The sequence below is a fragment of the Bemisia tabaci genome, chromosome 3, assembly GCF_918797505.1.
Source record: "Bemisia tabaci chromosome 3, PGI_BMITA_v3".
Classification (NCBI taxonomy): Eukaryota; Metazoa; Arthropoda; class Insecta; order Hemiptera; family Aleyrodidae; genus Bemisia; species Bemisia tabaci.
Window position 1 is genome coordinate 8,633,013 of NC_092795.1, and position 25,918 is coordinate 8,658,930.

The 25,918-nt window shown below is 38.4% G+C and overlaps 1 protein-coding gene and 2 non-coding genes across 5 annotated transcripts in view; all 3 read left to right on the forward strand.

Annotated features, from left to right (window-relative positions):
* LOC109032270 (uncharacterized) overlaps positions 1 to 25,918 on the forward strand; it is a 54,703-nt gene that overhangs the window by 21,497 nt on the left and 7,288 nt on the right. The window contains exons 1-9 of one of the 3 annotated variants that reach the window (XM_072297714.1): positions 10,076 to 10,161; positions 10,484 to 10,627; positions 18,020 to 18,263; positions 19,592 to 19,890; positions 20,442 to 20,664; positions 21,854 to 22,149; positions 23,368 to 23,625; positions 24,296 to 24,511; positions 25,635 to 25,748. In XM_072297714.1, the coding sequence (XP_072153815.1) occupies positions 18,023 to 18,263; positions 19,592 to 19,890; positions 20,442 to 20,664; positions 21,854 to 22,149; positions 23,368 to 23,625; positions 24,296 to 24,511; positions 25,635 to 25,748 (1,647 nt within the window). In that variant the 5' untranslated portion in view covers positions 10,076 to 10,161; positions 10,484 to 10,627; positions 18,020 to 18,022. Of the gene's footprint in view, positions 1 to 10,075; positions 10,628 to 18,019; positions 18,264 to 19,591; positions 19,891 to 20,441; positions 20,665 to 21,853; positions 22,150 to 23,367; positions 23,626 to 24,295; positions 24,512 to 25,634; positions 25,749 to 25,918 lie in introns of those variants that run through there. The other 2 variants (XM_072297713.1, XM_072297712.1) reach the window with 2 other exon arrangements.
* Positions 7,116 to 7,186, forward strand: TRNAG-GCC (transfer RNA glycine (anticodon GCC)). Its single transcript has one exon. It is a non-coding gene; the product is annotated as a tRNA-Gly (tRNA).
* Positions 17,282 to 17,352, forward strand: TRNAG-GCC (transfer RNA glycine (anticodon GCC)). The gene has a single exon. It is a non-coding gene; the product is annotated as a tRNA-Gly (tRNA).

Sequence of the window (25,918 nt, forward strand, 5' to 3'; positions counted from 1 at the left end):
TACTCCAGTTTTCGTGAAACCACCCCTAACTACAAGTAAAGAATAAGTAGTCCAAAATGTACGAAGGGAGGGAGGAAACACAACTTGCGTAAACGTCAAGCAGTTTAATATTTTTAAAAAAATTTCACTCACGCGAGTGGATATTTTTTTAAAAATTTTAAAATTCTTTTGTAAAATTTGTATTTTTTTTCAATTCATTCTGATCTAGTTGATTTGCACATAGGTCTTTTTAGCATAAACACGTTCAAGTTTCCGTTATCACCCGGTTCGCGACACGGCTGAACCCTCAAAACCACAGTCGAGCAGAGGCGGAATTATCTCTGCGGGCGGCTTTCGACAATGACATTTGTGCCTGACAGCCAACCAATGCTTCCGAGCATTGGGAAGAACGTCGTATAAGCCTTTGGACGTTGTCAAATTTTCCTCAAGAAATATTCATTTTTGAAGGAAGTTATCGTATTTTCCTTCGAAATCTCCAGACACTAAAGATTAAATCGCGAATGAAATTCTCTGAAAATTTGGAGGAAAATATGTTGAAAATTTTCCGTATTTGATCGAAGGTTTGGCAATATCTGGAGGCTCATACGGCGTTTTTCCTCAGCATGGCAGAATATGCGCCGTGTAATTTGCATTCGACGTGTTAAAGGGGTCCAAAACGGATTAATAGCAGCTCAAATCGAAAATGAACTCCAGGGAGACGGAGTGAAAGGGGAGGGTGATCACAGGGGGCTTCATTCTCAATTTCCGGGTACATATTAAGCAGATCCGCGACAACTGACGGCTCGTAATATTGAGCTGAGTTGTCGGATTGAACTGGAACTACAATATTTGGCTCCCGTTAAAAACAGCATACGTGTCATAAGTTTCCCTATGCGGATAGGTGCTTTTATTGATGAGTCTGAAATTGGATTACATTTTGCAATCAGGAACTATAAATTCTAGCTTAATTTAGAAACAACGTATGTACCATTAATTTCCCCATGCACATAAGTATTTTTACGGATGAGCCAGAAATTTTAGTTCCCAATTGCAAAATGTAGTCCAATTGAAGTTCCTAATTGCAAAGTGCAGTCCAATTTCATTCAAACTTTTGAAGCTTCTCCTTTTAAATTGTACAATCATTGTATACTTGGCAACCAGGTCCCTTGACGTCTCTGGCTAAAGTTTTAATGAGTGTTATTACCAGTCTATTGTATCTTTATCGTGGCGATTTGACCTATATTCTTTGAATTTAATTTGACATTGTCCCGCACTACATTGTTTATTTAATTATTCTGCTAAAATATTTTTCGAAAACCATATTTGCGAATGAATATGTAGTTTGAAACGTTGTTTATTAGTTGAGCGTCCGCCGTCTGGTGGTGAGGGGAAAGGAGTACCTTCGTCGCAATATATTGTAGTGCAGAAAGCACTCGAGCATTTTCCCGACCAAACGGCATACACTCACCTCAACTTCGCATTTCTGTCTTCTGTTTGCAAGCACCCAAAATCTTTAACGCGGGATGCATTTTCTTTGGAAAAACATGCAGAAAAATAATTATACATTTAGAGGCAAATTCCATAATGAAGCGTGAGGTTCTCTACAAGCCAAACAGTTAAAGGTATACCATATTTTAGCAACGTTGTTATATTTATATGGCGTTTTTTTTCGAAAAGGTCTCCTTAACTTAAGAATATGAGGGAAAAAAAGTTTCAAGGAAGGAAATATTGAAAATTGTAGTTGCGCAACAGATTAGCCATATAGGAATATACTTATGTGACTGAAAATATAAATGCATGATGTATGTCAATGGCGTCACTGAAAGCCCAGATTAATAAATACAATTGATCCAGCGAAAGATAATTTTAAGGAGTATACTGATTCGTGCCGAGCAATCCAAAAATGGAGAGCGTTGCGCCTTGATACCGCATTTTGCTTTGACCTCAAGCAAAGTATTTAAACTCCCTGCAGATCAAATTGCATATCCGACGAAATGTAGGAACTTGGAGTGAATTCGTGGAGCTTATCAGTATACTATCTCCCAGAAAACTTGAAATCATCCAGATTAGAAGCGCTCTTACCTTAAAATGTAAAAAGAAAAAAAATGGGGCAGGGAAATAAAAGATCCGCGTGACCCTAAAATCCACTTTTCCGCGATAAAACCGTGTGACCATTTTCATACTGAGTTGGGCCCTGTCCAAAACAAACGATTCGAATAAAGTTGCCTTTGCTTGGCAATAGAGCAGAAGACCTTGACAGCAGCCAATCGTTTTTTTCCCTACCTCTCGTTTCAAGGACAGGAGACAAAGATCCCCACTCCCCTTTATAGTTAAGGGATGAATGGGTAGGAGGGGAGAGAAGTAAGCACACATAAGTGTCATCTTTCTCTTCATCTCGTGGATTGTGGGTTTATCCTCTTGCCGCCAGCTCTCGTGGTAATTAGTCAAATAGTCAAAACTAAGGACGAAATACAAAGCTGCGAGCGCTAATTCCAAGTGTACGAGATAATATTATTTCGAGTAGTATAAGTTGCACTTAGTATTTGCCACTCTGCTGTCACGTTGTGAGCGCGCTTCCACGTTTTTAGTTTGAAACTCGGTGGATCTGCAGTGCTCATTTTTCAATCTGCTGCATTGAAAAAAAAAAAATTCTTAATATGTTATTTTGACTTAAAGCGTTTCTCGTCGACAATTTTTTTTACTTAAATCCGTTTGGGTTAAGTCTAAGTACAAAAAATGATAGCAAAGTAACGTTTTTTTAACTTAAAAAAACTGGCTTCAAGTTAAATCCGTGCGGATTAAACGTAGCCTATCATTTTCCCCCTCTTTCTATAACTACCATTCGTTTCAACAAATAGAATCGCTCAATTTTCCCGATGTTCTCTTTTTATATTGCTTTGTCTATTATTGTCAATAATCACTCCGCTGAGTCTCCCATCCAAATGATGCCTCCTAAGGAAAGGAACTGTTTTGTGAAACGACCATGAGTACGGTCCTACCTAAGTTTTGTGTGTTGTCGCAGCCCACAACATTTTAGGACTGACAAAGTGCCTTTTACCTGCCTGGACTTAACAGAGTTAAAGCGCTGCTATGCGGTCCTGCAGCGCAGTGGCTCACAATTGCATCCCTAATTCGATTATCGTCTCATGCCCAAGTCCACTTCAAACTTTTAACGAGGCTCTTGCGGCTTTTACGACGGAGTTGGGGCGAACCGCAAGATCCTTTCCGCCGAAACTACCGTCACCCCTGGGCGTGCTTTTCGATTTATCGATTGATCTGCCATTTAAACCCATGGTAAAGGGTCGATAAACAGGGCGTTCTCAACGAACACCTTAATAATCGATTCTTTACTACAGCTTTGAATGGGGAAATATCGATAATAGATCATTCACGCTCCTCCACTGCCCTGGAACCTCTCCGCAATAGTGTCAACTTCGCGGGTTATTTGAATTACGTGGTCAGCAATCGATAACTTAAAAGAGGTTAGGAATGTGAGGAAATTTTCCGAGAGTTCCACTGATTTTCTGTGCAGGGAATGAATTGTATTTCTTAGAAGACCGGCAACGCCGCTGTATGTGTCTCCGTAATGCTGCTACCCGGTTTTCCTTTATTCAATTTCCGCAATACATTTGTGATGTCTTCATTTCCGCTCACAAGATCTTGAGGCTTCGTTGTCTGATTTTTTGTATTATCAATATTTTTTTCGTGAGCAAGCGGTAATAGTACGGTATCTGAGGGTTTTTATGTGCAAGCTTGAACGAAAAAGTGTGGACCCGGTTGCTTCTTACGCCACACTGAAAAAATAGTGAAAATACAGTTTTCTTAAAATTTAAAATAGAATTCCCTTTATATGAGATGGGGGAGGGGGGTAAAGAACATGCATTTTTCCTTAGGGAAAAATTATTTTAAGTGAAGAAAAAGTGTTTGACGCAAATGATTTTCTTTATTATTCAAAGAAACATGACTTCGCCGTCGATGGCAAATTTACTTTTCTTTGAATTGAAAAAGATTCATTTGAGTTAAAAAAAATTCCTCCCGCTGAAAGAAAACATTTCTTTCAATTAAAAATAATTTTGTCCCATTTGAAATAAGGTTTTTTTTACCTTTTTTCAGTGCAATTTTAACAGTTTAGAATTTTTCGTTTCAAGAGATTATAAGCCTTGCAACAGCTTGCATATAGGGCTGTGCACCTGTTGTGTACCTATGTGTAGTACTCGTTGTATCCTCTGCGAAAATCCATCGGAAAGCTAGGATTTGACTTTTCCTCTTCTCTTTAATTCTTTGCTTTTCCTAATTTGCGCACTAGATCAACTGTAATGTAAATGCCTTTGATCGCCGCAAATTACCTGCAATAATCGATACTTTGCGATATATCGAATGTTCTGCCATTTAAACCCTGGTAAAAATTGGCAGTAGAATGTGTGTTCCAAAATACTACAGACCTAAAGCCGGCTGTAAGATTTCCAATAGCTTCTGTAGCCGGCTGTACAATTTCTTATAGCCTTTTATAGCCGATGGCGATTAAGCAACAGCCAGACGATAGAGTTTATGCTAAACGTTACTACATACGGATACTAGGACTTAGTTAGTTTTTGGACTACCGCTCTCTTTTAGTGCCGTAGCATCTTGATTTATTTTGCGAGGAAAGCTCCGTACTTTTGAAGGATGCCTGTCATTCTTAATATGTTGGAGCGCCTTCAATTTCTTATGATACTGTGCAATACCTCTGGTGTGAAATAGTTGCTTCAGACGCCGTGGCACGCTGCGGCGCGGCGGGCGGGCAGAGAGTGCGAACGCGCATTGGCGCCTACAAACCTAACCAGGATACTTCACGAATTGTGCAATGCGTGAAGTATCCCTGTTAGGTTTGTAGGCGCCAGTGCGTCGCCGCGCAATGCGTGAAGTATCCCTGTTAGGTTTGTAGGCGCTAATGCGTCGCCGCTCCGCTTTGTGTTAGGCTCTAATATTTAATCTCGCGGAGTCAGCGTTTTTCAACTCATGATTTTTAAATGTTTGCACACTCTGTATGGACCATCTCATTTTAATTGATGAAAAAAAATATGTTTTAAAGGAAAATACGTATAATGTGTGTTTTGTAAATATTAAGGTAGTTCCGTATCAAAATTAATGATTTCCAAAGCACACGAATTTCTACACAATTTCTTATAGCCTTTTATAGCCAATGGCGATAAAGTGTAAAGCCCGGCGATAGGAACTATAGCCCGACTGTATACTTTTTTATAGCTTCGTATAGCCCGGCTGTATGATTTGCTCCACTTTCTACAGCCAGCTATATGATTTTCAATAGCCTTCTTTAGTCGGCTATTAGAACTCCTATGGTATTTTGAAACGCAGCTCGTATCGACAATTTTTACCAGGAAACCTACGGTAAAGGATCGATAAACAGGGTGATCATAAGAGCACCTTAGCAATCGATTCTTCACCACAGCTTCAAATGGACTGCATTTTGTAATTTGGAACTATAAATTCTGGCTCATCTGAAAAAACACTTATGTGCATAGGGAAACTAATGGCACATACGTTGTTTTTAAACCGGGCCAGAATTTATAGTTCCAAATTGCAAAATGCAGTCCAAATGGGAAATATCGATAATCGATCATTCACGCCTCGCCTTTAATTATCAGAGCTGGAAGATTGTTTTAAAACATTGAGTAAAGGATAGTTTCCACCTTATTAAGAAGCATATTCTCTCCCGCCAAGAAGCTCACATAAGTTTCCAAAAAATAACCAGAGCGCGACACTTTAACTTGAAAGCTGTTGAACCTTACAAAAAAATGAAATTTCAAGCATATTTTTCTCCGTTCCGTATAAATATCACCAACTCTCCTCTCGTTAAACGCAATTTAACTTAAGGTGCTCAAAGATTATTTCGCAACAACGGATAAAGTCATTTTGCTTTACCTAAAGCATCTTTTAGGATAGAAAACTTGCAACAAGGCTTCTGTAAGCCGGTTCAAAGTTCTCTCATCTAAAAAGTTAGTTTCACACCTCGCTGTAAGCTCGCCTCTGAACCTTCGATCAAACTTGCTTTTGGCTCACAATAACTGAGTTGTAACGCAACAACAGAAATAGTCCTAGAATTCGCGAAAGTTAATGGCAAGCCAATATCCAGCGACTTCGCTATGTAGTTTTTTTCAGTAAAATTCTTTCAGAATATTTTTCCAAGAACGCATGCACGTATCGACTTTAAAAAAAAAAGAAAAAAACTTAAATCATTCACCATGAAAGGTATCTTGAACGAAAAAGGAATGAAGGAATGAATCAATGCCTCACATTTGAACTATTTTAGGAAATAGGAACTAAAATTTCTGGCTTAACCGTAAAAACACACATGAGGACTTATCTGTAACAACAGCGGATGTGAAAAATTACCTTTTCGGAACACATTCAAAAAACTGTTTTGGCATCGAGAAAATTTTGAAAAAATACTTGAAAGGTGATCTTCGAGATCTGTACATTATACCAGAGCCAAACATTTTAAATTTTTGTGTGAACAAAACAGTTTTTTAAACGTGTTTCGAAAAGGTAATTTTTCACATCCGCTATTGTTACAGATGAGTCCTCATATATCCATGGAAAACTCACGACACATGCGTTGTTTTTCAACTGATTGTAAGCCAGAAATTGTAGTTCCCAACTGAAAAATGTAGTTCATTCATCAAATATTCCGCTTTTCATCTAACGCTCTTTAGACTTATCGCAGCTTTACGTTAGCAGCGTTGCGACGCGTGCCGCACACTATGGAACGAGCAAACAGGAGAGATCAGACATGAAATGTTTGGCTAAAATTTCAAATTGTGATATTTATTTCGTCACAAATTCAATTTCAAGGGGTGTTTCTGAAAGGAAATCTTACGAAAAAACTAATGAAACCACCTTTAAACGTTATATTTTTGAAAATATAAAGGCTTTGAAGTTTCTCGATTTTGTCCGACCTCCTCTACTGATTCGGTCCAGTGAGCGCCGGTGCTAGTGAATGTGATCCGACTGCATTCACCAGATCATGTGTGAGTGTGCCGAATCTCGCAGCTCCGATGACCTCATTGAAGATGCGCAGCAGTTTTGAGATAGTGGTGAAAGTAATCAAGGATGCATATTTCCTCTTCCTTCATCAAGCATCGGTGGTTCAATGGTAGAATGCTCGCCTGCCACGCGGGCGATCCGGGTTCGATTCCCGGCCGATGCATATTTTTATGATTGCGCACAATTTTTACCCTTTTTGAAGTTTTCGTTTAAAATTTTTGAAATTTTTTAAATATTTTACCGATGAAAGGAATTATTTAAGAGTTAAAAGGATTAAGTGAGATTATACCACGATCCGCGCCTTTGCGCCGATGTTCAAAAAGGCATACGATCGCAGGTCTATAGTTTTCCTTTGACCCTGGCCGAATTAGAAACTAAAAACATGTTAATAAATATCGAGTAATACTCAGTGAAAATGTGTTTGGCAATATTCGCATCCTGATAAGCTTGGCAGCTGGAGCCGAGATTTTCAGTCTCCGCTGTCGAAATTCTGAAATAGACGAACTGAATTTTCGAATTTCTATAAATTGAATGTATTCCCTTGCTGTTGTGGGATCAAATTATTTTCAAAATGAATAGCTCGTATTGAACCGGTCCTAAAGCTTCAGGCTAAGATGAAAAGTTGATTTTTCGTGGTTACTTTGGCGGAACTCTTGTTTTTTCAAAGATAATCTCGAAGAAAACGAGAGCGAAATCCCAGGGTTTCATCGTGGAATTTTTCCTCGGAAATCAGGAAAAATCGAGGAAGTATCAGGGAATAAATAGAAATACACTCGGAAAAAAAAACTCCGGTCGTGAAACCCGTACTTACCGGCTGTATAGACGTACCGTCCTCGCTCCGGGTTCAGAAGCCTATAGTTCTTCGTGTAGCACCCGGGGCAGTCGAAGCTACGGCTACAGCACCCGGAACTTTCGGCTTCTGAGCCCGGAAAGGACAGTTAATCTTTAAGGCCCGTAACTTTCTTTCAGTGTTAGAATTTCAGACACCTTCAAATTACAGGGAACAAGAAAATTCAAGAAGTTTAGGCACAATTTTCATGAACTTGATGCACAATCTGAGCAACACCGATGGTGCTTACAAAGTTTTGAATTTCCAAGTTGGTAGAGTGTACTAACATGGATACTCCAGTGCTGATAATTGGCATCGGTTTACGAGCAGAGCCCGCCGCCGGTCTTATCCCGGAGCAGTGGAGTTATTATCCGGGCCAAAATATCTGCGCAAGAACCCCTCCCCCTCCATCCCTTGCCCCCCCCCCCCCAAACCTCCTCCCCCGCGTTGAATATTTAAGCGTTTCGCACGTGATAATGGTGCCCGAGGCACGCGACAAGGTGCGACACCGAGCCAGCTACCACTAAATCATTTTTATTCATTTTTTATCGCTCCCGCTTAAATCACCTCTAACTCCCCCGCCCCGCCTCCCCCCATGTCGTCCCCTCTGTCGTGCGAGGAAAAACACCCTATGAGCATCCGGACGTTGCAAAATCACCTCCCGCCAAAGACGAATCGATTGTGAACTTTTGGGAAAAGTTCCCATTACCTTTCCTCGATAAATTTTGGACAGTATGTGGTACTTTTTGCATTAAGGAACTACAATTTCTGGCCCATTTATGAGAGCGCCATCTTGAGGAGGGAAAATTAATGTAGGAGAGAAGGAAGAAGCGCAGATAGAGGAAAATGGAGAGATTGCGGAAGAGAAGCGGAGGTAAAGGAAGGAGAAATGTGGAGAGAATAGAAAGAAGAAAGAAGAGAGGATGAAGAGATGGAGGATGAAGAAGAAGAGAAAACAAAAGAAGAATAAGAAGAAGAAAAATAAAAGGATGAAGAAGAAAAAGAAGAAGAACTGAAGAAGAAGAAAAGAAGCTGTCTGCATAGTAACGCTACGGGCACATAGGTTGTTTCTAATGAGCCTGAAACATGACCTCCTCATTCCAGAATGTAGTCCAATTTAATCTAACGTACCTGAAAATGCCAAGGAGCAATAATTACTCCAATTTTTCTCCAAAAATAATACTTCTCATCGGGAGATTTGGCTGCGTCCTAATGTTCATACGGCGTTTTTCCTTAGCATGGCAGCTCTCTCCCCGCCATGAAAATGCAGATCATCCGTCCGTTTTCGTTTCCCCATTTGATCTGACCATAGGTTGATCGAGATCCAGTCTCACTGAATAAATAAATGATTAGCCCTCCCCCCTCCCCCCTCCACCGCCCCCTCCCCCTCCCCCTCCAGCTTCCCCTTCAGCTTCCCTCCCGGCCCCCCGTTCCACCATAGTGATAATGAAGTTCAAGGTCCTCGAGTTCATGCCGTGAAGTTCGGTTAGAACCGCAGTGACGTTATTTGGAACTACGCTAGAAATAGAGTATGTGCCATTAGTCCCTCTGTTGACACAGGTGATTTGGAATACGTTTTGCAATAAAGAACCACTATTATTTCTGGCCCATTTTAGAAACAACATACATGACATTAGTTTCCTTATGCAGATATGTGCTTTTATGGGAGAGCCAGAGATAGTGGCTCCTCATTGCAAAATGTAATCCATTTTATAGATGAAATAGAAGTATAATAGGTTCCCGGTCGAAAACCGCGCACGCACCTGGGATCAGTGGAGAGGCGTGAATGGCCGATTATCAAAAGTTCCCCATTTGAAGCCATGGCGAAGAATCGATTATTAAGGTGTTCGTTGCAAACACCCTCTTCATCGAACCTTTTCCATTGGTTTAAATGGCATATCAATCAATACAATATAGTCACCCTAAAGTCAGAAAAGTTCTTCGCACGGTGAAATATTCAATCCCTAAAATTCTTCTTGCTCTATGTATATCAAGAGAGTTTTGTCAAAAGGTGGTTAAACCAGGCCTCAACTTAAAAATAGTACTATCCCTCGAAATATCAAATGGAATTTTTTGCTCAGTATTTACCTTTAAAATACTCAGCGTCACTACGAGAGATAAAGAAGGGGGGGTCGGTACATCTTTATCACCGCATGTCACAGTATGATGAGTTGTTTACACACAAGCTACAACTTACCTACTCGTAGACATCTCAAAAGTTGTTTGTCATTCGTTGTCAGTCACCTTCGCGCACTCTTGTCTCACCTGTTGGCTTTCTTTTTTGTTCAAGAGTGGAGTTCGTCACCGTGGTGGGTGGCGTTTTCCAGGCGTGGCATGTGTCGAGCTTTGCGATTCCTCGATGGATCCGCCGTTTAAACATATGGGAAAGGATCCATTATCAGGGTGTACCTTGATAATCGATTCTTTACCATGGCTTTAAATGGGAAACTATCGATAGCCGATGATCCGCGCGTCGCCACTCATTGTCAGTGTGGTATCGTGTTACGCGTCGTGTTGGGCGTGTGGTATCCTTATCTGTATCAGGCGAAAATATTTACTCGCGTATAAACAAATACAAAGAGGGATAACGCGGTTTTGCACCAATATGGCACGCAATATGCTTTCTTGTAGGTTTAATCTGGACCCCAAAACGTTCACCAAACGCAGAACCGCGGAAATTCGAAATCGGGGCGCACCGAAATTGGTGAAACGTGTCTCACAATTAATATCGTGAGGAATCCAAAGCTAGTATACTGGACATCGAGTATCTCCTGTGTAAGTAAACCTTCATTTGTATTGTATCCTGCAATGTTCTCTTTCGGAGAGCATACAGGCAACTACAAACAACGTCGTCGCCTTTTTTCGGACTGTTTATTCTCATGAGATTTATTATTTGTATCAATATTCCTTTTCGTCAATGAAATAAAATAGTTGTGTTTTAGGGCTCTTGTACTTTCCTTGTTACAGCCACAGAACTTTCCGTTGTGAGGACAGAGCATTCTGTGCTCACGATCAAAGTTCTGTTCTCACAACAGGAAAGTCCTGCAAGTTTAGAAAGTGCAGGAGCCTTGTGAACAGAAGGTTCTGTGATCAGCACAGACTATTTTTTTGCGTGTTTCTTGTACTGAATTCTGAAATTCAAATATAAAGTTGTAGTAACTTAGGTTCCCTTTTTGTGATGACATTTTTCACGACACGATGAAGCTGTTTTATTTTATCATTCGTTTCCTGCGAATAAAACAATTTCCTGGTTGTAGCAAATTATACCTCTGAGTGAAATCTTAGGTTGTTGAAAAGTTTAAATGGAGGTTTGTCAACTTTTGGTCCTAACTTGTATAGGACTTTTTCCTTTTTTTCATTATTCTTTTAACGCTTATTCGCAGCAATTTGTGTGCAGAAATTCTTTGTCATGATGCTGACAAAGGATGAAAGATATGAGGACTACGAGAGTGAGTTATGGAAATTTAAAATAGATGAAAAGAGTGTATCACGTTGGATTAGCTGTCCGAGTTTCAACAAAACATAGGCGAGACGTGTACAACTCCTAAAATGTAGTTTTGTTCTTTCGTAAGGGAAACGACGTCATGCGGGATTCCAACTCGCCTATTATTTTGACGCGATTTTGTAAGTTTCTGTGATTGATAATGAATGGGTAGTATATAAAAATAAACCTCCTAGTCCCGCGCAACGTATTCTAATAACTTTTTGTCTTAAGTCTTGGACTTAAGTCTAAAATTGTATCATAATTGGACCGCGTTAAACAGAAAGGAACCAAGCCACGTCAGCTATTGCCAAATTTATTCGGGCAATTTAATTTTTTACATGGAGACGGTCGCGCAGATTTTTGTGCAAATTTCAGTGAATTTTTTCCATAATACAACGCAAATTCCTTAAAATTGTCAAAGGAATCCATACCACTGTTCTCTCGTAAAAAATAAAATTTCCCTGTTCAATTTGGCAATAGGTGATGTGGCTTGGTTCCTTTCTTTTTAACGCGGTCCAATGGAGAATTTGCAGATGTCTGAACTTTGATGAATTCCGTGTTTGAACGCTACCAAGTGAGCTGAACACGAGGATACCATTGGTTCATAAATTGAACAACTATTGGAGGGGATATGACAAAATGATCTAATCTGCTAAAATACATGTGTTTGAATGGGAAATGCCGCCAGATTACGTCACCAGGCCGTGCATTTTCTCACTTTTAAATCTATTTTCACACTATTTTCCATAGCCGAAAAAAATTATAAAAAACACACTGGGGAAAAAAACACATTGGATCTAGAGTCCAGACTCTCAAAAACATCGACAAGAAAAAGTACTCTTGATTCAATCAGAATCTAGCTTAAATCAAGAACCAAGCCTCTTAATTTAGGCGAATTTCGTTTTGATTCAAGCAAAAATCCGATTGAATCAAGAGTATTTTTTCTTGTCTATGTCTTCAAGAGTCTGGACTCTAGATCCAACGTGTGGTTTTTTTTTTTTTTTTTTTTTTTTTTTTTTTTTTTTTTTTTTCCAGTGCACTGCAAAATCAGCTCTTTAGGCACTATCAGATGGAGTAATTAAAAATTTGCGTGCAAGTTCTCCAGTATAAATATTATAAATCCTGAACAAGGAGTTTAATAAAAATATGTTGTAAAATAAAATAAAAAAATAAACAAATTCCAGGTAAACACCGCTCTCTCAGCGTGCAATCAAAAGACGTTCCCGCTGAAAGTGGAGCTATCTCCCGGCTCGCGGTCGTTGGGCGAGTGACCGCGTGCACTCGCGAAATCGGAGGTGCCCGAGCATCGGAGCACATGTCGTCGTTCCTCGGACGTAAGGACGCATCTCGATCCTCTCATGAGCCCCAGAAAGCATAGATCATGCGGGAAACAGGGCTCACGTGGGGGTTGCGGTTCGCCCTTATGTCAGAGGTGGCGACGATGTCCGTGTCCGCAGCGTGCATCTGGCCCCTGCAGCGGGGGAACCTGCAACCTGCCCGGCAAGACGCGCCAGCGATCAATAGTCCCGAACGTTTTTCTCTCGCTTATCCCATTTCACTCAGCTCCCAATTTGAATAAGTTCTCTCCCCGGCCCCCCGACCCCCGCGCTGAGCCCTCCTCTCTGTTCTCGCTCGCCTTTCCCCGAGATGCCTCCGTTCCTTTATTTACGACATCGTTTTAGCCCCCAAAGCCACCGCTTGTCCCAATCGGAGAATCGCCCACTCGACAAAGACACCGATAAAATGTTGATATTGTCTATCCGGCGGGCTGATTATTGGAATTGATCTCCAAAGCGATAGACAAAAAACACGTATGAGGGGTTTGGAGGACAAGGCGCAGTATTGAGTTTATCAAAAGTTATGATACTGTACGCCAACACATACTGCGACTCCGAGGCAGTATTTCAAATTAGTTGAGAATTCATTATGTTCAAGTAAACTAGTCTTAATGCATATTCTGTGAAAAATTCGCTCCAAATCACAATTTTGAAGCATCATAAAGTCAGTTTGAACTTTTTTCCGCCATAAGGATTCATGTGATTTCGAAACTTCAAACGCGTATTTCTCGAAACAGCGAAAACTGCACTTACGCGCCTTGTCCTCCAAGCCCCTCATATGGAGTATGGAGCGATACTATCGGTTGAAATGGGTGCCTCTAATAGACTAAGGGAGAAAATGATAGACTAACTGTAGGGTATCTCGTGACGTTGCCGCTATAGTTAGTCTACTACCTATTTCTTCTGTCCATTCCAAACACCCGCTTCCTCCAATAGGATTCCTCCATACCCCTTTTGTCTTCGTTGTCTATAGCTTCGTCTATCAATTTCAATAATCGTCCCGTAGGTGGGTGGACAAGTATTGGGTAAAAAAAGTGCAATTTTTATGAAGAAACTTACATTTTTACGAGTACAGCAACGAGGTGGTAAAATAGTGCTGGGTTCACACTAATTTTCGGGGAAAGATAAGGCCAGAATTCAATAAGAGTAAAACAAGCTCCAATCGTATCTGCCTCAGTTGAACTCTCTCCCCCCTCAGTCTTGTACTAATATCTCATTAGTGACTCAAAATTGTAGACTCTAATTGAAATTTTGGCCTTGCTTTCCTCGAAAAAGAGTGTGGACCCAGCACTATATCATCACCTCGTTACATACAGTTCGGGTCACATTTTTGTTACCACAATAGTAACATTTCATCTATGACGACGAAGTAAATTGGATCTGGAATCCACCATGAGCATCGTATAAGCATCGATTCTTCTTTTCTTCGTGAATAAGCATCATCGTTCGTGCGTTGTAATTACGTTTATTCGAAATGCCTGTATTCGAACATCTTTTCCCGCCAGCTTCCCATTCGGAAAAATTTCCTTTGCCGCGAGCGAATGAATATATTTCCTCCGTTATTCAATTTTATGTTGCGATAAAGCGTGCGGGAAATAAACAGGCTCCGGTCGGTGCTTCCCACTCGAAGCGGGAGCATATTCCATATTGGTTTTATTTTAATATCTTCCCTCGCTTAACTAGCACTCGCCTTAAAGAGGGAAACATTTTGCAGAACAACGCATCCACCCTCCCATGGTGATTTAATATAATTCAGTCGCGTGAATGAGACGAAAGAAGAAAGGAATATCAGCAGTTTCGCTTTATTAGTTAACAGCACGGGCTACAAATATTTTATTTTCAGCGTGCGTTTCAAAATAATAGCGTTCGGGTAGTTAATAAATTTTTACGCTGCCTAAGTTATTTGTACCGCGCCATTCTAGACAGCGATCCCTTTGTGAATTTGAAATTCTGCATTATAGAACTATCCCAGGCGAAGAAAATTTAAGGCGCCATACGGCGCACGGTAGATCGAGTCAATTGGAGAGGTCGGACAAAATTTGGAAACTTTAAACGCTTCGAACTCCGTATATCCAAAATTTTGAGGTTCTGAGAGTGGTTTCATTGGTTTTCTTCGTGAAATTTTCTTCTAGAAACACCCCTTGAAATTTAAAATGTAACGAAATTAACATCAAATTTTGCAGTATTAGTTAAAAATTTCATGTCCGACCTCTCTAATTGACTCAATCCACAGTGCGGCGTTTTCAATGGTTAGGTCGGGATGCAACTATTCATGGTCTCTGGATGTCCGTGTTGCATACACAGCAATTGTAGGCGCTCTGGTTCTCTTAGGCAACGAAACGTATATGGATGTGTTTATTGGGTTTCAAGGATTCCCTACGTTGCATTTCCAATCGTGTTTGCCATGAAATCCGTGGAGTTGGAATTAGTTATGTTGCGTCACGGCAGTGGTGTCAATTGGTTCAAATTTTCCACCAAAAACATCTCCTCACAAACCCCGCGATTGTCAGTCCCGCAAATCACCACCGATAATATCTCTCCTATCTGTATCTTTTTGCAACGCTGCCATGGTTCTACACATAACTCATCCGAATTTCAAGGATTTCATTGTAAACGCGACTGTAATTGCAACGTAAAAAAACCATCGAGAACTAACAACTGCAGCCATACGCTTCTTTGTGCCTAAGAAAACCAGAGCGCCTGCAATTTTTGTGTAGGCAACACGGACATCTCGAGAACACGAATAGTTGCATCCAGACCTAGGCATTAAAAAAACCCAAGTACCCTCAATTTCTTCCGCTAGTGGTAACAAAATGTATATGCCACTCATTGCATTTATACCTCACGTCGTCGTTGCAGGAATTTGGGACGGTTTGAGTATTTAATCAAATACAATTATAAAAACAAAAAACAAGGACGTTAAAAAAAATTACAAAAAAATGGAGACTATTCATGCAGAAATTACTCGCGTGAATTTATCTGCACTTGACCTTCTTCTAAATCTCCTCATTAAATACTTGGAAATATGTAAAAATCAAATTCTAAGAATTATTTACTATCTTACGTGTGTGGCAGCGTAGCCAAATAGTGCATATTTACGGGACCAAGAGGGGCGGAATCATGACCTATCCTAATCATTGCTGTTTGCAGGGTGACAAGTTTCCTTGGATGTAAAAATTCCTAAATTTTTCAGATATTTTGAACATAAAGATTCCCAATTTTCCCTGGTTTTTCAGTGTTTCTTTAACATGGTTTCCAATACAAATTCTAATTACAAACAATTCTGAGCCCAAAGTGCAAATTTCGGAAACTTTATTGACAGATGATTTGCGAACATTTGCACCATTTGGCAACGCTGCCATGGTGCTGCACGATGCATCCGAATGTCAAAGATTTATTAGTAAACACGGTTGTTAACGCATTACACGTTGTGCCTAGGAATGCCGGAGCGCCTGCAATCTTTTGTTTATGCAACAAGGACATCCAGAGAACACGAATAGTTGCATCCAGACCTAGTCATTGAAAAAAGCCGGGACGCCTTCAATTTTTTCCGCTTGTCACATTAAAATGTGTCGCCCATTGCGTTCGTGTGTCGTCGTTGCATGAATATAGAGCGCTTTGAGTATTTAATCAAAGTGAAGCAAAAAAAGAAAAAAGAAGTATGATTAACCAAAGGCAACAAACGTACGGGGGGGCGCAAATATTATCGTGTTGCACAATGAGCTTGGATTGAACCGATTGGTAAATAAATATCGTCCTCAATGTCGTTACTTATTTCTGGCATCATTCGTCTGTCTTTAAGTTTAATTCTAAATTCATAGGTAACATTTCATCAATCGAAATCGCAAAATCGCAATCTAAATTGCATCCGCTCGTGTGAATTACGAATTTCAAAAGATGCTCTGTAGCTATTAAATTTTATTTTTTCTACTTTTTGTCTTGTATACATGGGTAGGTATATGTAATATCTTCGAACGAAAACCAATTTGGGGAAAACGGAGAAACAAGGCTAAAATACAGCACTAAAAACCCGAGGCGTTTCGACTCGAAACTGAGTCATTTTCAGTCAAAATAAAAATTAAAAATTAATAAATACTGAAGGAGCGTGTAAGTCTCAGGTTTTTTTAAATATTATTGAGAAAACATTGAGCCAATATTTTATCAGTATTTTTTAGCACAATTTCAAAATATGTGTGCATTGTTTCTGTGAACATATCCCGTTACTAAGTATTGCTCAATAATTTTTTTATATAACTAAGAAAAAAAAAAAAACACCGGAGTTTACGATATTCAGACACAGCCCAGACACCCTTTAGAAGCATGTAAGTGATTTAAAAACAATTCGAAAACATTTTATGATGTGAAAATGTTTTAATAATCCTTCATCGTTAAATATCGGCACATCCTAAAAATGTGCCGTGTCACCAAAGAATGATGCCTGCCCCCTTGTGCGCAGCGCCGCGCCGCTCGCCTTTACGGGGCTAGTAAGTGAGTAGCGAGGCCGGCTGAGGACTGGAGATATCCAGTTTGGCTACCATTGTGCGGAGACGAAGTAGCTGTATAGCTGCCACTGCTTGAGTACGTCTCATTTTGCCCCTTCCTCGTACAGCATCGGTGGTTCAATGGTAGAATGCTCGCCTGCCACGCGGGCGATCCGGGTTCGATTCCCGGCCGATGCATTGTTTTTATTTTCTCACGCATTTCTTCATATTAATCCATTTACGTGAGAAAATAACCTGTGTTTTTTGGGAGGAGGGGGGGGGGGGGTTCAATTCGTAATCAAAAAGAAGTGTACCCCATGGAAATTTGTACCTTCACATTATCACAGCTTCCAATACTTTTTAATTTACCTTACATATAAAAATAGCAAAACATGACCTTAAATACCTAAGGACCACCAACATATCAAATAATACGTCGAATTTTAAAAATAATTAATAAGTATTATTTTGAAAATTAAAAATTAAAAAAAAAAAAAAAAAACAATAGGTAATTTTTATTTTCTCTTCTCTTTTATACCTAATTTTAGTTTGTTATTCAAGCAATGTTTTTTCATGAAAATGCAAATTTTAATTTTTGACAATTAATTTTTTAATGTGAAAGGGAGGCATGCTTCGCAATTTGCATTAGCTAATTTAAAGTGGAAATAGGTAATCAATTCCACTGCACAACTGATTTTCAGACCTCTTTTATAGCTTTGATGAATACCTACTAACAAACCTATTAATTTTCCATTTTCAAACATTTTTCCAGCCTTTTTTGATCAAATGTGTGCTTGTACTTACTCATCTAAAATCCTCTTTTTGGGCTCAAATACTCAATTTTTTCTCTCTTTTTGTTGTGCAGGTTATGGTGAAGCATGGGAACGCGGCAGCCGAGTATTTGCAGAGTGCCCCAATCCGACGGCTGCGACACCCGCTAGATGAAAGTCCATTCTGGGCCATTTTTTGCTCAACACTTGGTGATACCTTGGCTTTTGTGGCCAGTCTACCAATAATTGCACTTCTTGTCATTATCTTACCGGTATTTTCTCTTACCAGATGGATCCTACTCCTTGCCTACTGGAACACACGCCGCAGGTGCTTCAGAGGTAAATTCTAATCCTCTTGCTTATAAAATATCTTTTAAAAAAAAATATTGGAAGTAAAAGTAGGAATTAGGTAATTCTTTTTCTGAGGAAGGGCTACAAAATTATTGTGAGATGATAATTGCTAATTGCATAATTGATAATTGCTCTGACTTGGAATAGTTTTCTTTAATTATTCAATTAGACACAAATTAATTACTTACCTACTGTCATAAGGCATAAGTAATTATTTGCATTGGTCCCTGTCTGCATAAGTAGGTACAACAAACGTATAAGATATGTGGACCAAAGTGGAAAAAATAAAATAGATTAGATTAACTATTCTTTGACTATGTTAAATCGTCAAGAGTCTACACTACCTATGATAAATGAAAGGTTTTCATCATATTTTACCAATTTTTTAAATTTTATTTTATTTTTTTTTCAAACTGTTTTGAGAATTTTCCCACATTATAGTAACCACAATTATACTGCGGTATTTAATTAATTATACTTATCTACCAACTTTTTCAAATTTTCATACATCCCCATGAAGTAATTTTTTTTTTTTTGCAATACCTGAGTATACTTATTGTGACTGGAAAGAGCAGATTGGTGATATTTTTGGAAACGTTGAAATTATAGCCATTTGAAGTTTTAATCATCTAAGAGAGTATGTATAGAAAAACAAAATATTTAAACTAAGTTTTTCTCCTCGAAGTTTCACTTTGAAGTTTGTCAGCTTTTTTAATATTACCTACAACTTCAAGCATCTTCCTCCCCAAATTCTAAAAACATCAATTAACTTCTTCATCAGTAGGTATACTTATTTTGGGGTGCTGTAGGTACCTATGGTGAATAAAAAATGCCTCTTTTTGATACTGGCACATACAAAGGTATTTACAGCTTTTTCTAGCATTTCGACGATGAAAGTCTGCAATCACATAACTCGTTTGCGGTGTCTGAAAATCTCCGCCTCTATGTTATTTTTTTACAGGAGAAGAAATTGACATCATTCCTTGAAGTTTTTGCAGAATTTTCTTCGCACAGAGAAGAAAAATCACGCCAATTTTAAAGAATTACCGTTGAGTAGTTTTCCGTTTAAAAAATAAAGTATGACAGGAAATCTGCGACGTCGCAAACCAAGTTATGTGATTGCCGACTTACACTGTCGATTTGCTAAAAAATGAGAAAAAAAAGAAGAAGAAAACGAAGCATTTACCGGTTTCCAAAGGTTTTTGCATTGCGCTGATTAATTTTAAAAGCGTCATTGTAAAAGTTAAGTGGAAATTTCTGATCTATTCCTGATAGTGATTAATATTTTGTTTGATTTTTATTTTGTCTACCATCAGTAAGCGGTGGAGTGGAATCAATGCGAGGTCAGGACGCCAAGTGGTTAGGTAGCGCATGGCAGCGTTCGGTGCTCCATGCAGTGCTCGTTTTTGACTCCCGGCTTGATCTGATGAGGCTGAAGCAAGCCCTCCTTCAGCGTGTAATCCCATTCTGTCCTCGCCTAATCTCGAAGCCGTTTGCGCTGCCACTCACGGCCGGTGCTGGCCATTGTTGGCTTCCAGACTCCTCGTTTGATATACACCGACATGTCTTCCATGCACCAGAGCTTTCTCAGGATCATGGTGCTACAAAGTTACAGGTAGTTAAATATTGAAACATATTATAACATTCTGTAACTACGTTTTAAACTGCATTAAAAATATTCTTTTCATGACTGATTTTGATAACTTTTTATTCGAGAATTCCAATGAAAGAGTACATTTTTCAAACTTTTATTGCACTCCAGTACCAGGGCTGTCCCACCAGTGGAAAATACTCTAAAAATCCCTCCACATTAAATCATGCAGTGTTGAGTTAAGTACGTATGAATAAATATACGAAACTTCATTCTCTGAAATATCTTTGAAAGAATACATAAGTAATATGGCAGATCAAAAGGAGAGAACAATGAGGAGAAAATTCTCCGAAAGAAAAAGAAAAGGTATCTCTCCGACAGGTTACCAGATCACAGACTCTGTAATCTGATCCTCGTCCTTTTCAAAAAAATTCAAAAAATAGATTTTTTTAAAAATAATTTCTGCACAAGTAAGTACAAATCACTGCAAATATTTCAGGGTGAGAAGAAGAATAACATTTTTTATCCTTGAGAATTCTTTCTATTTATTTATTTATTTTCTTTTTTAATTTCAGGATTATGTAGGAAAGCTTTTAAGCAAAAGTTTGTCTGCTGATAAACCACCATGGGAACTTCACGTCATGCCTCGATCAGTAGAAACTACTGTGTCCTCTCCGTGTGAAGCTCCAGACACTATCGTCATTCTGCGAATTCATCAAAGCCTTGCCGATGGCACATCATTAGTCAAATTACTTTGCCAAAATCTCTCTGATACCAAAGTAAACTGGACCACTCCAAGGTGAACTTCCTGTAATAATTTTCTTTAATTCTAAATGGAATATGCGCTCCCTTTTTAGGTATTTCATTTTTTTTTCAGTCAAACATGAGATGAAGTAGGATTCAGCATAACGATATAGGTCAAGAAATTCGATCGATTCTGAATTTTTAGCGAAAATACAAAAGACGATAGCACACTGCGCAAATTACCGATAGAATCATTCTAAACCGAAAAATTAATACAATTCCGAATGTGAATTCAAACACGCGCTCATGGAAAACCAATGCTCTACATGATTCCATCGCGCGCTAAACGTTATCATGACAGTCTCTGCGATATAAAATCTGGCAACCTCAATCTTGACGCTTTGGCTCAGTTATAGCAAATTGCTAATAGTTTGAACAACACATGATGGGAAATGAACATTGCTCGATTGAGAAGCTTGCTGAAACCGTTGTAGTGGGCGATTCGACTCACGTAGAGTTTTGAGTTTCTGTGAGCGGGCAGTTCAAATTCCTCGTAACCAATGTGAAATAAAACGTTAATATCTTCGTTAGGAGTTGGTTTCCATAATTTTCGTTGTGTGAATCGTTTTCACGTGAAATTCTGGTTAAGAAACATGTATCAGATCGCTTAAATTCGTACCTTGTCTAGTGGTCCATTCTCATTCAGATATGTAATGTAAATATTAAGTAATAATTTCTGACGTGCAAAGGCTAGGCTTTTGTCCTGATTTTGATCAAACAATTTCGTGTGTTCGGTAGGTAATGACAACAGCTCCGAAAATGGAATCTGTAGGACAAGGTGACATTTCAAAAAGTATTACACCCATTTAAAGAAAAAAATCCATTTTTTTTTCAAACTCATAATGATATTTAAGTATGGTTTTACTAATTTCTAAAACAACTGAATTCCCCAAACCTCAAGTTTCTATGAAAAAGGCATAAAACTTGGAGAATGGCCTTTTTATATAGTCAGCATTTTCATGGCATGGAGAACTTTCCTCTGACCAAAAAAAAAATTATTATTTCCTCCACGGACAGTTCAACGAGACTGCTGTATTATTAAAAACGTAAAATTGCAAAATATTGACAATGCATTTTAAGCACAACACCAATTCAGTTTGTTGTCAGTAAACACCCCTAAGCTCCTACCAAAATTCATTTTTAATACTTTTTAAAACTATCAACTGATATTCTTTATTTTCTCAGAAATTTGGACGCATCCAATTTTGCTACTTGTACATCCGTGCGTGCCTCATCTGCCCACTTGCTCTGTGTTGCTGGCTCCTGACTTCAAGGAAGGACCGCAACCTAATAAATGGGCCACAAAAATGGACCAATCACAATGTTGTATCTATGTCTTCAATGTTAAGTATGAGCAAAGCAACCCGCATCAAACAAGTAACACGTTCATCAATGAACTGTGTCGTTCTTTCTGCATTTGCAGGAGCTTTGAGATTGTTTCTGCAAAGTTGTGGAATTAGACATCCACCCGACATGAAGGTATGATATCCTGTTAAGTATGGTAAGCCTTACCTAGATCATGTTTACATCCTTTCAAGTCTTTGAGCAACATTTGTCCTTATTATTAATTTCAAAAATTCTTGCAGTTATCCAATTTCCGCCTTCAAAGAAATCTTTGTAGTGCTTCTAAAAGTTTATGATTATCATTAATTTGTCCTTTGAGACAATTCTAAAGAATGATCAGAGGATACATGCTTTATATGTAATCAAAACTGAATGAAAAATTAAAAAATATGTCAATCGTAAAATCACAAAATCTTTATTTTCAGTTTCAGAACTTTTTGCTTTTTTTAACAACAGAAACCAAGAAAACCGAACAGTAACAAACTGTGAGCATCAAAATTTGGTAGAAACACTATAAAATGTTTTGGAGGCTGTAAAAGGCTGACGTGTCTAGGGACGCCTGTCTTCCTCTTCAGAAATCTGGATTGAAAATTGGAATCTGCTCTGAAAAAGGAGACAAGCGCTCCAAAACGCGTAGGATTTTTTTTTATTTCGCATACTTTGAGAGTTTAAGTTTACTATTTTGACTCTACTTATTATATTGTTTTTGTCTCATTTTTTGCTTCGTACGAAAGCTTGACAGAAAAATCAAGTACTTTACTTTTCTGAAACTACTCGAAGACATTCTGTAAACATTTTCCACAGGAATACCAATCAGTTTCTTTTTTAAAAAATGAGGTAAAATCAGAAATTTTCTTCATAGGGATTCAAAGTGTTGTTTTCTGCACAAAAGAACGCATCTTGTCTGCTCTGTTTCAATATTTCTTCGGACTTTTTATTTTTTTGTTGTTGGAGAACTATTGTACTGAATTCGTTTGAAAATTTTAGTTTCTTTTGTCACAAGTGTTAAGAAAAATCATTGGAAAATGCGACAATCTTCCTTTAAAAAAATATGACATCAGTAAGAAATACTGAAGCAGTGCAGTCAAAATACGTTTCTTTGCACAGGAAACAACAAAATATTTATCCCCTGTTACCACTGATTTATTAGTTATTATTTACATGATATTGCAAAAAAATGGCATTATTTAATTATTGAAACATAAGTAAATTTATACAGGCAAGTTTTAATTTTACTATCTTGTAGGATTGTTTTCTCTGAATATATCTTCCAAATTATCGACAAGCATAGTAGTAAGTAAGTAATTATTTTTTTAATGTGAAGTGAACCACAAGCATTTTTCTATCACTCAGATCGTGATTCCTGTGAACATGAACCAAGGGGGCATGTCAGTCCAGCCAAACATTAACAGTAAAGTTTCTCCTGTCGTTATGACTCTACCTGTGAGTATTGAAGGAGCTTTGCCACGCTTGTGGTACACGAGAAGTCGCCTCAAAACGCTGCGGTCATCCATCGATCCCTTCGTTCTCTATGTGGCCACTTCAGCTCTAATGTCAATCGCACCTGGCTCATGTGTCCGATCGCTTATTTCTGCTGTCACGGAGAAAACGGTGAGCCATTCAGCCTTTTTAATTCGTCGAGCAATCCTGAAAATACAAGTGAAAAGGAAAGTTGCATCTGTTTTTGTTATTGCAATATCTGTGAACTTAATATTTATGGAGGCAATGCTCGAAAATTTGATGAGCTCTCTTTGAGAATAATCTCTCTATAAATCTGAAGAACTCTCTCTTAAACTCTGAATATCCTCCCAATTTACTGTGGCTTGTAAGAGAGATAAAAAATATGTATTCTACAAGTGTAAATGAACAGTGATCGAAGCTGCAAAATTAAGTATCTCAATAATTGTAGTGTTTCAAAATAATATCCGTTCCTATTTTATTTTTTTGAATGAGACCGGATCAACATCATGGCTTGAAACTTTCACAGAATATTTTTCACAATGTGAAGATAAAACATCGAAGTTTTCAAGAAATGACGCCGTAGAGTTTTCTATTCAGAAAATAAAGTATGAGAGGAAGTCTGCAGCCCTGCATAACAGGATACGCAACTCTGCAAGTTCATCTAAGTAATTTTGTTTAATTTTTAAAATTAAACATTTAGTCAGTGTTGCACCTGACGGTATCTTTTTTATTCGCAACCATTGAAGTTTACAGGATTGTATATGTATTCTAAGATTACTTTACCTCAGTATTTTTCAAATCGAATTCTTTGTTGATTTAGGCAAGCGTGCAGTTCAGCTGGCTTTCTGGGCCAACGTCACCTGTAGCAATCAGCGGTAGCGAACTGAAAGCAATATATTCTTTAGTCCCTGCTCAAAGCGGAATTGGAATAGCAGTTTCTGTGATCACCTACTCCGAACAAATTTATCTCACTGTTGCTACTGATGCTGCTCTCGGACAAACTGGAGAAATCCTTTTGCATCATATCAACCTACAGGTGAGTTTGCTTAAACGGTGTAATTAAGGAGGCTTTTCATCAAAGCATTTGGTGCCAGAAAGACACTTCTTGGTCACATTGTTTCGGATTCTCTGTAATATTTTATTCACACGAAGGAAGTGAATAAACTTTCGTTGGAATTTTACTAAATATTTCTCATGATTCTCCATTGTTCTATTGAAAAATTTCTGGAAAAGTCATCCTTTACATTCTTTTCTGAGACATAAATCAGCGACGGAGATTCTGAAACATTGCTACCAAGAATTGCCTCTTCTTGCACCCAGCACGTCAATTAGACTTGTGCTATTAGTTTTTGCCATGCCATTGAAACACTTTCGGTACAAAGTGTATTATAACAAAAACGGCGCTCCGCGCCGTTTTATTTGTATATTTAGTATATTTAAACGGCATGCATATTCGTAATCTACGACCCATGATCGATGCTCATTACATGGTCTTTGGTCCAGGTCTGACATCAGGGGAGAACGCAATAGTGTATTTCCTTCGGAAAATATACTAATTAGAGAGCTCAATCGCTTACTACTGGAGTTTTTGAAGTTTGCAAAACTGAGATATCAGCAGACATATCTGTTTGACTCACAAACAAGGCAAGGAATAAATGCGTCATCAGTTTTCATACGACTGCCATTCTCAACAATAGTGAACTCATCAGATTGTATTGGTTGTAATGAAAGTAAGGGCACTGACAAGGGTCCATCTGCACACTAGCTTTATTTTTATACACAAATAAGCTGCAATTAAGAGGTATCATTAGCCTAATATCATGGTGGAAATAAAATATATGAAACTCAGGCTTGTAGAAAGAAATCTAAAGAATAGATTGATTATTTGTAATTATTTTTAGAGAGATAAAACAGAAAAACCATGCTGTGTACCTTTCGAGAGATTTTCTCAAAATCTTCTATCTCCAATTATATTGATTGCAAAATCAAAGAGCTGTGATCTCATTTTTTTCTAAAGTCACAGCAATGTGTAGATATTATCTCTCTACCTAAAGTTAATTTCTTTTCTATTTTTCAATTAATATCAGCGGAAATTCCTTAACCGTTACCGCACAAGATTTTACCCGTTTTTTTACTCTTTTCCTCGTTTTCATTTACAGATTAACAAGTTGTATGAGCTACTTCATAATAGGAGGATTCCTGGTGAAGGTCATCGATCAGATGCAGTTAGTTTGTCAACATTCCCCAATATTCGAACCGCCCCTGTCGATAGTGTGAGTATTTTAAATGTAAATCTTAGCTCAAATTATTCAATTAATTGATTTGAAAATATTCACGTCTTAATATATGTTTTTTTCCTTGTAAGTCTAAATGAAAATTGCGTTTAACCTTTCAATTTTTGTGCTTATTGCGAGAAAGTAAATAATATTTTCAAAATTTTAGA